The sequence below is a fragment of the Dromiciops gliroides genome, chromosome 3 (assembly GCF_019393635.1).
Source record: "Dromiciops gliroides isolate mDroGli1 chromosome 3, mDroGli1.pri, whole genome shotgun sequence".
NCBI lineage: Eukaryota > Metazoa > Chordata > Mammalia > Microbiotheria > Microbiotheriidae > Dromiciops > Dromiciops gliroides.
Window position 1 is genome coordinate 636,320,055 of NC_057863.1, and position 12,226 is coordinate 636,332,280.

The 12,226-nt window shown below is 41.9% G+C and overlaps 1 protein-coding gene across 1 annotated transcript in view; it reads left to right on the forward strand.

The window, feature by feature from the left end:
• Positions 1-12,226, forward strand: part of TTC34 (tetratricopeptide repeat domain 34) — a 63,946-nt gene that overhangs the window by 25,016 nt on the left and 26,704 nt on the right. The window contains exon 6 of the mRNA XM_043990653.1: positions 10,937-11,103. Coding sequence (XP_043846588.1) covers positions 10,937-11,103 — 167 coding nt within the window. The remainder of the gene's footprint in view (positions 1-10,936; positions 11,104-12,226) is intronic.

The window sequence follows — 12,226 nt, forward strand, 5'->3', positions numbered from 1 at the left end:
AGCCTTCCAGGTATTGCCCTTTACTTTCTAGGCTTGATTGATTCCCTTCCCTTTTTCTGGAAAATCAGGATATTTGACCTTTTCTCTTCCTAATGTGCCTCTTTTTTTTCTCTACAATCTTTCAAATATTGCTGACAATGGTTCAGCGATTGCATTCAGGAACTTCAATTCCATCAAACTCTGTTTTCAATCTCTCCATACCTGCTAGAAATAAGATCCGTCATCCTTTGCTATTCTGTGGGTAGTGACTGTGGCCAATTCTTAGTGGTGTGCTGATACATGTTTAACAACCAGCTCTCCAGGAGGAAAAAAAAATGTGTGTGAAATATACTTTTAAGTTATATCTGCACTATTAATATTTTCTCTATCTCTTTTTTAAGTTGAGGGAATCATCTATACAATAAATCAAGCCCCAATTCATAGCATTTGCTGATTTTTGAAGTATAAGTGCTCTCCTCTCTCTGTCTCTCTGTGTCTCTCTGTCTCTGTCTCTTTTTGTCTCTCTCTGTCTCTGTCTCTTTCTCTCTCTCAATCTCACACACACACACACACACACACACACACACACACACACACACACACACACACACACACCCCATTTAACAATAGCCTGGAGCCAACACACCCTTAGCATTCACCCTATCAAACTCACTCTTGGCCATTCCCAGTTGCCTTGAGAGGGATTTCTGGGTACGGCTTTGTTCATAAAGAGCAATCTTCCCGTCTTTTATTTCCAAAGACAAGATCTTAGCCTGCCTGCTCAACCTCCTCAATTAGCAGCTTCCTGTCAAATGTTAGATTAGCCATCATCTGGCCAGAAGCAATCACCACTTTATACAATCATTTCCTCTTATTTTATCTTCCAGTAGTTCTGAAGTTCCTGGTAGAACATGGCATAATTTCTATTTTTCCCCAGGCTGGAGAATGACTTTCCTGAAGGTCAATGCCCAGCATGAGGCATAGGATGCCAGATGTGTTTCTGACCCAGGCAGAGAACAGCTGGAAGGAGCCTTCTCACCTTGTGTTCCTCCTTTCTCCGTCTTCTCCCTCTCCTTCTCCCAAATGAAGTGCTCCCTCTCAGAGGTTCCTCTTCCCTTGAAAATTGTGATTCTAGAACATTAGCCCTGCCCTCCCTCCCTCCTGGCTGCTCTCCCTGCTCCCCAACATGGTTGCCACCTTCCCATCTTTATGTCTTAGCCCCCCTTTTCTCTCCCACCTGTTCTGCATATTCCCAATTTTTCTCTAAGCCCAGATCAATGGCCATCTCTCCCTCAAAGCTTCCCCAGCCACAAGAATTGCTGTTATTGGAAGGGACCTCACTCACCATCCAGTCCAACCCATACCTGAAGAAAAGCAAATCAAACAAAGCCTCTGCAGCATCTCCATGAGGTGGTCATTCAGCTCCTGCTGGAAGACTGCAGAGAGGGGAAACTCATGGCCTTCTGGCCCAGCCCATCCCATGTTTGGGATAGTTTTAATTGTAAGGTTTTTTCATGACATTAAGGTTCTTTTGGCCTCTTTGTAACTTCTACCCATCATTCCTGCTTTTGCCTTCTGGGCTAAAGCAGATCATGGCTGAATCTTTTCCCATATCACAGCCCCCCAAAAGATGGGAGCCAATTATCATTGCCCACCCACACAACTACCACCACTTCCTCTTCTCCAGGGTAAACATTTCTTTCTTTTTTTGTTTTTTGCGGGGCAATGGGGATTAAGTGACTTGCCCAGGGTCACTCAGCTAGCAAGTGTCAAGTGTCTGAGGCCGAATTTGAACTCAGGTCCTCCTGAATCCAGGGCCGGTGCTTTATCCACTGTTCCACCTAGCTGCCCCCAAACATTTCTTAATATAGCAAAATTTCATGGTTCCTCATCATCCTGGTTGCGTTCTCCTCTTCTCCCCTACTCCCTTTCCCTCCCATCTTTTCCTCTCCTTTCTTCTCCTTCTCCTCCCCATCCTTTCTTCTGCTCCCCTACCATTCCTCTCTTCTCTTTTTCCCCACTCCCTCTTTCTCTCCTCTCTTCTCCTCTCTCTTCCCCTTTCCCCTTTCCTTTCCTTTCCTTCTCCTCTCTTTCTCTCCTCTCCTTTCTTCTCCTCTCCTCTTCTCCTCTCTTTTTCTTCCCTACCACCCCTCCCTGCCCTTCCTCTCCTATCCTCCCCTTTTCTCCTCTTCTCTCCTTTCTCTTCCCCTCCCTTCCTCTTCTCTACTTTCCTCTCCTCCCCTCTCCTTTCCTTTCTTCCTTTTCTCCCCTCTCTTGTCCTGTCCTGTCCTGTCCTCTCCTTTCCTCTTTAGTACTCAAAGCTAAGTATTCCCAGGTCATCTAGCCAGTCTTACTAGGTTATAATTTCATGGCCCACCAGCACCCTGGGTAGCCTCTCTTTTCCTCTCATCTCTTTCCTTCCCTCTTTTCTTCTCAGAGCTAAGCATTCCCAGGTCCTTCAGTCTATCATAACACAGCATATTCTCCAGGCTCCTTGTCATCCTGACTGCACTCCTCTCTCCAGCTAAGCAGTGACCTTCCCAACAACATGGTACCCAGAAGAAAACACAGTACTCTAGCTGTGGTCTGACCAGGACAGAGTATAGCAGTGACTAAACCACTAGTCCTGGAATCAGGAAGACTTGGGTTCAAATCCAACCTCAGACACTCACTAGCTAGACCTCTCTGGGCCTCAGTCCTCTCCTCTGTAAAACAAGGGGGTTGGGCTTGATGGTGTCTAAGGCCTCTTCTGTCCTTTCATCGATGATCCTGTGATTTCATGGCCCCCTAACACAGGCTCTAGTGTGCAGGCAAGTCAAGGACATCAGAGTCTGGAGTGAAGCCAGCAGTGTCTGGTGCACAGTAGTTCCCTTAACACATGTTTGTTGATTTGAATTCATCTGTTGAAAGATGTAAAGAGCTTTCACTTGTTGAGGAGGCATTTCTCTGCCGCCAAGTTTCCTCCACACTGTTGTTTAGTTGTTTCAGTTGTGTCAGACTTTTCATGTTCCATTTGGGGTTTTCTTGGCAAATGGGTTCGGCGTTTCCTTCTCCATCTCATTTTTTACAGATGAAGAAACTGAGACAGTCAGGTTCAAGTGACTTGCCCAGGATCATACAAACAGTAAGTGTCTGAGATCAAATTTGAACTCAAGTCTTCCTGACTCCAGACCCAGCGCTCTTTCCACTGCACCACCTTAGTTGTCCCTCCATACCACAGTACAGAGTTGTTATTTGCCCAGACTGTCCCCCATAGGAAGAAAGCCCTCTCTCCTTCCTACCTCCTCCAGTTCCCTTCAAGGCTCATCTCAGGTGCCCCCTTGTCTCCAAGACCCCTGTTGTCAGCACTTCTCCTCCACCTGATTTACATGGCTTCTACTCAGTGTGCGTTTTGTATTGATTTACTTAGCAGTGTAGATCAGGAGAATTAGCTGTGGGGTCTGCAGATCTCCATGGGTAGATTTCAGTGACATGGGGAAAAAAATGACATCTTTATTTTCATTAGCCTACCAGCAAAATTAGCACTTCCTCTGGTTACAATATACATGGGCAAAAAAACCCCCAAAAAACAAACAAAAAATAAATAAATAAAAAATAAAAAAAAAAACCAATATACATGGGCAAGCAATTGTGATTCTGAGAAGGTTCCTTAGGTTTCACCCCACTCCCAGAGGGGTCCAGGACACAGAAAAGGCAAAGAATCCATGGTGTGGGTGCTGTTTTGCCCCCAGAGACACTATTCCCCTTGAGAGGAAAGGTCTTTCTGCCTCCAGTGCCCAGTACTATGTACCCAGTAGGTGATTAATAAATGCACATTGAAGATAAAGACCCCTTTCTCCCACTGGGAGTTCAGGGTCTTGGGAATGTGGCTGCTGCAGAGAGGCAGGAGGCATGCAGGCTGGATGCAGACCCATTAGCATGCCAGCCAGCCTCCCCACATTGCCCATTCCAGACCCAGCTCTCTTTATGTAAATAGCCTTGTAGCTTGTTATCTGTGCTCTGCAGAGATTAAAGGTTTGCCCATCAAGGCCGATTCCAAAGGCCTGCAGGGACAGAGACCAAATCGCCGGGCCCTTCCAAAGCCGGGGATACTTTCCAGATGTTTTCAAGGTCTGACGTCTCCTCTGATTATCCTGACTGCAGCAAGGAGTAGCATTTTAAGGCAAGCTGCAGAACTCTGGGACTCTATTTCCCTTGTGTGCACTGTCATTGCCAATTAGAGGGAGAAAGAAACAGACTAATAATAATTAGCATTTCCATGGCATTTTCAAGTTGGTAAAGAGCTTTGAGTCCATAACAACCCAGTGAGACAGGAATTACCGAAACTATTAGCCCTATTTACAGATGAATAAACTGAGTTTGATAGAGGTAAAACAAGTGCCCCTGGGTAATACAGCTAGGCAGTTCAGAGATTTCTTCCCCCAGGACATCTTGGATCAAGGCCCTACCCTCTTTCTATTACAGTATTCTGTGCCTTAATCACCAAGATGATTCTCAGCCAAGGTTAATAGGGCTCCACTGAGAATGGCATTTTTATAAGATTGGGCCTGGTGGTCTTCAGGCCATCATGAATGTCCCCTCATGAGATACTATTTTTTGAGGTTAGTATGTATGGATGGCTGTGTGATGAAAAGTAACATCTGTCCGACAGTTTGTTTTCTTCCCTGCATCCGGATACCCCCCAAATCCCATGTGCCTCAAGCCGCGACATGAAATTAGGCCAGCTCCAGGTGGCCACCAAAAATCAGTATATAGGGACAGCTAGGTGGCACAGTAGATAGAGCACTGGCCCTGGATTCAGGAGGACCTGAGTTCAAATCCTGCCTCAGACACTTAACACTTACTAGCTGTGTGACCCTGGGCAAGGCACTTAACCCCAATTGCCATGCCCCCCCAAAATATCAGTATATAAATGTCCCACCTTCGGAAGCATTTGGAGGATGCCCTCTCTTCCTCCATGCTTCTGAAGGAGCATATTTTCCCAGTCCAAGGGACCCAGGTCTCAGTACTCTTCAATACAGCCCCACCCTTCATGAGTTTTACTCAGTGTGTGTCTGAATTGTATACTGGCTCCCCTTCTCTTTCTCCCTTTTGACCTTTCCTCTCTCCCAGTCCTCCCTATCGTTTGCTAACAAAACTTATCATTGTACTGATTTCCATTGTTTTACATAATATTCTCAACATTTAAACTCATTAAAGAGTTGTTTTCCCATATTCTCTGGAGGGCCCGTGGTCCTTCTCTTAGATATAGACCTGATCCTGGGACAAGGACTTAACCTGTTGAGATCTGCACCTATGCCAGGGAAGTATGGCACTGTGAACCCAGGTGTAGAGAACAAGGATCAATAGGTGAACCCAACATCTTCCCAAGAGGGATTCCCTTAAGCCAGAGAACTATCATAAAACACAGGGCACCTAGGTGATACAGTGGATGAAGCACTAGGCCCAAAGTCAGGAAGACCTGAGTTCAAATCCAGCCTCAGATATGGACTAGCTGTGTGACCCTGGCCAAGTCATTTCACCCTGTTTGCCTCAGTTTCCTCATCTATAAAATGAGCTGGAGAAGGAAATGGCAAACTACTCCAGTATCTTTGCCAAGAAAACTTCAAATAGGATCATGAAGAGTCAGACATGACTGAAAACCAAATTATTGTTATTATCATCATGTAGTTTAACCCAGAGATCCCACTCTCTGGATATAGCTACACTAAGGATGTCAAAGACAGAAAGAAAGGCCCTACATCCACTAACATATTCATAGTAGCACTTTTTTTTTTGAAAGGAAGAACTGGAAATAAGTGGATACCCAAAGAATTAGGATTGGCTAAACAAATTGCACTATATGAAAGAAATGCAATTTTATGGTTCCATGAGAAATGATGGAATACATATTAAGAATTAAGATATTAGGAGGCAGCTAGGTGGCACAGTGAATAAAGCACCGGCCCTGGATTCAGAAGGACCTGAGTTCAAATCTGTCCTCAGACACTTGACACTTACTAGCTGTGTGACCCTGGGCAAGTCACTTAACTTCAATTGCCTCACTAAAAAAGCATAATTAAGATATTAAGAACACAGAGAAGTATAAGAAAGCTGATATTAACTCTTGAAGAGAGAAGTAAGAAAGATAAAGAAAACTATATATACAGTGACTATGACTATGGAAATCCCAAGAACAACAACAACAAAGGGGTAAAAATACCCACTGAGCATGAACATTGTTATCGTAATAACCAAACTTATCCCCAAATAAGATGCAAAATGCATGCACCCCCCTCTCTTCTTTGCAGAGTTTGAGGACTACAGGACCCCCCGTCAGACTTCGGTGATGTGTCAGGTTAATTTTATTGAGATGCATCACCACCCCACCCCTTTCTTATACTTGGTTGGCAAAAGATGCCTCTCTGGATAGGGGAGAGGGAGAAAGAGATTTGAAATGAAAGTGATATAAAAACAAAACAAAAATTAATAATTTAAAATGTATACATAAAAATGTCCTTGTCTGGGTACATAGTGAATGATCAAGGAAAATATATACAGCATAAATCATTAACTTAGAACCCTCTAATTTGTCAATAGTAATAAAGCTGGACAAAAGTTTACTTTGCTGGCTGATTTGGAGGCAAAAGTTTTGCCAAGGATTTTTCTAATGCCAACAATTTCAATGGAAATTTCTAACCCACTTAACAGTATTTTGCGAAGCTTTAAAACAATTTACTTACTTGCATATAAACACTTGCTATTTTGATTACAAAATATTTTTATTTATTAAAGCTAGTCTCACTAATAACTTTTGCTAGGTAACACTTTATGGTCCAAATTTGTAATTTTTGGCTCCAGTGTTCTAGAAATTCATTTTTAAACATCCACACAGAGTATAAATATATAGTGCAATTCAGTCTTGTTACCAATCCAATTTAGCTTTCCCCCAAGTAAGGAACATCCTTTGCCCTTGAATAGTCTGCCAGCCCTGCAGCCTGCCTATTCTGGAATATTCCTTTGCAAGTCTAACCACCCCCTTCTCCCATTAGTGAGTTCCTCCTGAATTTTTCATTTCATGGGTGGGTTTAGGCCAGCCTACCTCAATTCCTTTCTCAGTCATGTTCCTGAACTGGAATTCAAAATCATGCCCTCCCTTCTTCCCTTTCTCCCTCCCTTTCCTTCCTTTCCTTTCTTTTCCTTTTCCCTTCCTTCCTTCCTTCCTTCCTTCCTTCCTTCCTTCCTTCCTTCCTTCCTTCCTTCCTTCCTTCCTTCCTTCCTTTCTTCCTCCTTATCTACCTTCCTGCCTTCCTTCCTTTTTTCCTTCCATCCTTCCATCTTTCCTTTTTTCCTTCCTTCCCTCCTTCCTTCCTTCCTTCCTTCCTTCCTTCCTTCCTTCCTTCCTTCCTTCCTTCCTTCCTTCCTTCCTCCCTCCCTCCCTTCCTTCCTTCCTTCCTCCCTCTCTCCAACCATCCCTTCTTTTCTTCCTTCCTTCTTCCCTCCTATCCTCCCTTCTTTTCTTCCTCACTCCCTTCCTTCCTCCCAGATTAACTGTAGTTATGCCTGATGCCTTCTGTGAATTGAACTCAAAAGACATTGATAACTTACATAATGGACAGTGTGTCTAAGCTCTGGGCTTAGAGAAATTGGCTCCTATCTTGGAGATAGCCCCCAAATTATCCATGTGTGGCTTGTTCCCTCCCCCCCACCACAGGTAACTGGGATATCTCAACTATGGCTTATATTAGATATAAGTAATAAGATCTCCAGTTCCCATATAAGCACTAAAAATCATGATGGATGTCAAGTATAGGTGTGCATGTAAATTGTGTTTGTTGTACCCAGGCACATACTAATATCTTTAGAAAGAAGGGAGCTCTGTGTACTCATTAATCAACTACTTTTATTTTTGTACATAAATTGTTGTTCTATGTATATTATGCTTAAATTTAGTTGTTTTAGTTTCTTTAGTTTGGTGAATACAAATAGTATTATTTTTAATGCCTATTTAATAAATGTTCACCTTTTAAAAATAATTTGCTATAATACCCTGGGTGTACATGGAAAACACACAGAGAATTCAAATTAGTTCACAAATAGCCCAAATGATTCCCCTTCCTCCTCCAGTGAATCCCACCTTCTTCCCCAATGACCATGAAGTCTTTCAGACACATAGCAACCATTTTGTCATTTGGACTGCTATCATAAGTTAAAAGAACTCAGGGTCACATTTGATTAATATCCCATCTCTTATAGGGAACAAGATTTGGAGTCAGAAAGAATGTGGATTTAAATACTACCTCAAATGCATACTAGCTATGTCATCCTGGACAATTCATTTAACCACTCTGTGCCTCATTTTCCTCATCTATAAAATGAAGGTGTTAGACTCATGACATCTAAGGTTCCTTCCTGCCTTTAATTTATAATCCTATGATCCCACATTATAGGCAGGAAGATAACTAGTTGTTGACAGGACATTTTCAGCTGTATATGATAGGGGAAAATAATTCTGTGATAAGGAAAATTTGCAGAAAAAAGACAGGACAAGGGTGTTAGGAGAAGAGATGAAGTCCAGAGGTAGTCTGCTTACAATAGTGTCCTTTGGGTTTCAGAGCCCCAGGATCTGAGAGAGATTATCATAGGTGATTAGGTGTAGCTAGGTGACATAGTGGATAGAAAGCCAGGCTGGGAGTCAGAAAGATTCATCTTCCTGAGTTCAAATCTGGCCTCAAACACTCACTAGGCACATGACCCTGGACAAGTCACTTAACCCCATTGGCTTCAGTTTCCTCATCTGTAAAAATGATCTGGAGAAAGAAATGGCAAACCGTCCAGTATCTTTGCCAAGAAAACCCTAAATTGGATCACAAAGAGTTGGGCACAATTGAAACTACTGAACAACAAACAGTCAATGAGGCCATAGACAATTAAAAATTCTCATTTCTGGAAATTGTCAGGTGGTATAGATACATAGAGAAATGGGCAAGAGTGTCAAACTCAAATAGAAGCCAAGTATCACTAAACTGGACTTAAGAATCCTTCTGTGTACATTGACTTAATTTTAAAATGTAATGTTATTTATGTTCTATTTGATTTATATCTATTTTGTCGAATATTTCCCATTTACATTTTAACCCGGTTCAGGAGGAACCTGGAAGTATTGTGTGGATGATCGATCTGACACCTCTGATTATGAATACTAATTATGAATACTAATAAAATGTAAGCTCCTTGAGGGGAGGAATTGACTTTCCTTTTGCATTTGTATCCCCATCACAGGGTTTGACACAGAATAGGGACTATATAAATGCCTATTAGTTTATGGATGGGGTGATTGATGAAGGGTGATGTGGGTCATTTGGTAGAGGAGGAAGCAGTCTAGAGAAGACTAAGGTGTCTTCTCCATTCTTTCTCATACTTGCCCAACCTATTCCTTCCTCCATACCCTTGCTGGTGTTCTGTCTTGATAGATACCTTTCCTGCCTACTCTCTATAACAATCTGTGTCTTCCCTGTGGGAGAGAGTATGCTAGACTTAGAATCAGGAAGACCTGAAGAGAAGACTCAGGAGGGATATGATGGGTTGTCATGTGGAAAGAGATCCCTCTATTATTATTATTATTATTATTATTATTATTATTGTTGTTGTTGTTGTTGTTGTTGTTGTTAACAACAACAAGAAGAATAATAAATTAGCTTTCTTCTTCTTGGCCCCAGAGGGCAGAACTAGGACCTAATGAAGAACTTAACCATTAGGGCTCCCCCAAAATGGAATGGGCTATCTTGTTGGAAGACTTCACCCAAAGTTTAGCTGAGTTCCATTCCCCCTCTAGACCTATGAATTGATAATTCTCTTAGTAGACATTAGAGTAACTCTAGCCTGACTTGTTTTTCCCCTTTTATTTTTAAATTCAGAATTTTGCAAACACCAAATAAACTGAGCATTTAGATTAGAAGGAAAGTATCATTTATAAGACAGAAAATCTCTATTCTGTAGAGTTTGATTTTATTTTTAAGCATTTATTAAATTCTCCATGTAATTTTCAAACCTCTTCTGTCTGTTGTTCCTTTTGGCCTTTCTTTTGTTCTCTTTCTTTTTTGAGGGGTGGGGGTAGATAGATAGGGAGGGCTGGTTTATTTTGAACATCCCCCTCCTCTAACAGTGACCCCATTGAAAAGAAAAATAAAATAAAATAAAACTCTCATAACAAATACACATAGTTAAACAAAATGGATTTCCATGTTGGTTGTATCAAAAAATGTATGTTCTGTTATACCTCCTAAGTCATCACTTCTCTCTCAGGGGGTGGAGAGCATGTTTCATCATCAGGCTCCTAGATCATGGTTGGTCATTGTGTGGATCAAAGTTCTTAAATCTATTTTGTTGTTATTGTATAAATTGTTTTTCTGATCCTGCTCACTCTTTTTTTGCATCAACTCATACAATTCTTTCCAAGTTTCCCCGAAAACATCCCCTTCATCATTTCTTATAGCACTATAATATTCTGTTCTATGACATTCATATGCCATAATTTGTTCTGCCATTCCCCAATTGATTGGCACCCCATTTTAGTTTCCAGCACACAGTTTGGTCTAACTTGTCTATTGTTAAAGCTAAAATTCTAGCTAGTCTGTCTAAAATATCTAATGAGTGTTCGCCAATAAATTATAAGCTTTAGCAAGAGTTAGGCTTTTAAGCATTTATTAAGGAGAATAAGAATTTGGTAAAGAGAGAGAAAGCCCTACATTCATCTATCTATTAAAGGGAGAGCACATTTCTAGCTCCGCTCTCCACCAGAGTCCAAAGGAAAAGAGAGAATATTAGCGCCAGGCTCCTCCCTTCTTCCTCCTGACGCCAAAGAAAAGAATCCTGGTCTTGCCCTCAAAGACCTTCACTTCATGGGGAGCTTTTCTATAGTAAATCTCCAGCAGGTGGCGTCATTCCAATCATTACACTATCTTTTTTTCTTTTCTAGGAAGCCTGGCCAGTGAATCTCTCCTGGCCAGGGCCCGATGCTATGGACACCTAGGGCAGAAGAAAACAGCCATTTATGACTTCAACACCATTCTCAAGACTGACCCAACCAATGTGCAGGCTCTGTGTGGTCGGGCATTTATGCATCTGGTTCTGAATCAGCAGAAGGTATGACTATCCATGCTTTGGGGAAGTAAGGAGCTTTAGCTGATGGTCAGCTGAGGAAAGACCTACAAAGATGTCTTCTTCGTTCCCTGGGTAATTAGATTCTAAGTTCTTGGGCATGGGTAGGAAGTATCCTAAATCTGGGCCTATTCTGACCAAATATCAAAATGAGCCCATTTAAATTTATGGAAGACTTTAACCTCTAAAAAATTCCTTAAAATTTGGATATAAACCAGATTTTCAGAACTGAGTCCTGTTTTCCTAATGGTTCACATTCTGGCATCAGAGGTGTTTGAGTCTTTATTTCCTTCCCACCAAGCAGTTAATGGTCTGTGAACAAATGCTTAAGTACACCAGGGGAGCTCCTCGTTTTAAAGACACTGTTCAGTGAATAGGTTGATTATAGGTTTAGAGCTGAAAACGACCTCAGGGATCAGAGGATCATAAAGGACTTAGTGTTCCAGTACTCCAGGTTGTCCTATCTCAAAGGTAGCTCTCCCCATTCATATTTCTTTGATTTATGTTGCCCCTAGCCAGAGGTGCATCTGGGAAATCTCCAAAAACTGCTTAAATATATATATATATATAGTTCATGTCTTGGTCTCCACAGAAATGGATTAAAAAGGTCTTTGGAACTTTGGAAAATTCTAATTGGTCAACAAAGAATGTGTTTTATCTATTGTAAAGTCAGCCCTCAATTATCTGCAGAAATGGGGTGACAAAGAACAAAGGGCTTGTAATTTACCAATGTACATCTTTGTATATCTGAAAGTGCTATAAAAATGATAGTTATCTTCATCATCATCACCTTCATTCTCAACATCATCATCATTTCTGGTGTCACCCATTGGTAAATAATGGCAGATTAAGGATTCAAACTCAGGTCTTCCATTATATGGTGGGAAGAGCTGGCTCTGAGGTGAGAGGGCTTGCCTTCTGCCCCCAGATCTGTGCCACCTATGAGCCATTGGGTGGATTACACCACCTTTCTGGGCCTCAGTTTCTGTCTTTGAGAAAGGAAAGAGTTTAATTAGACCTTTGGGGTCCCTTCCAGCTTTGTCCCTTCCAGCTTTTGATCCTACAGCCCCAAGTCTGCCACCATCCACCACATGATGCCTCCCCATTT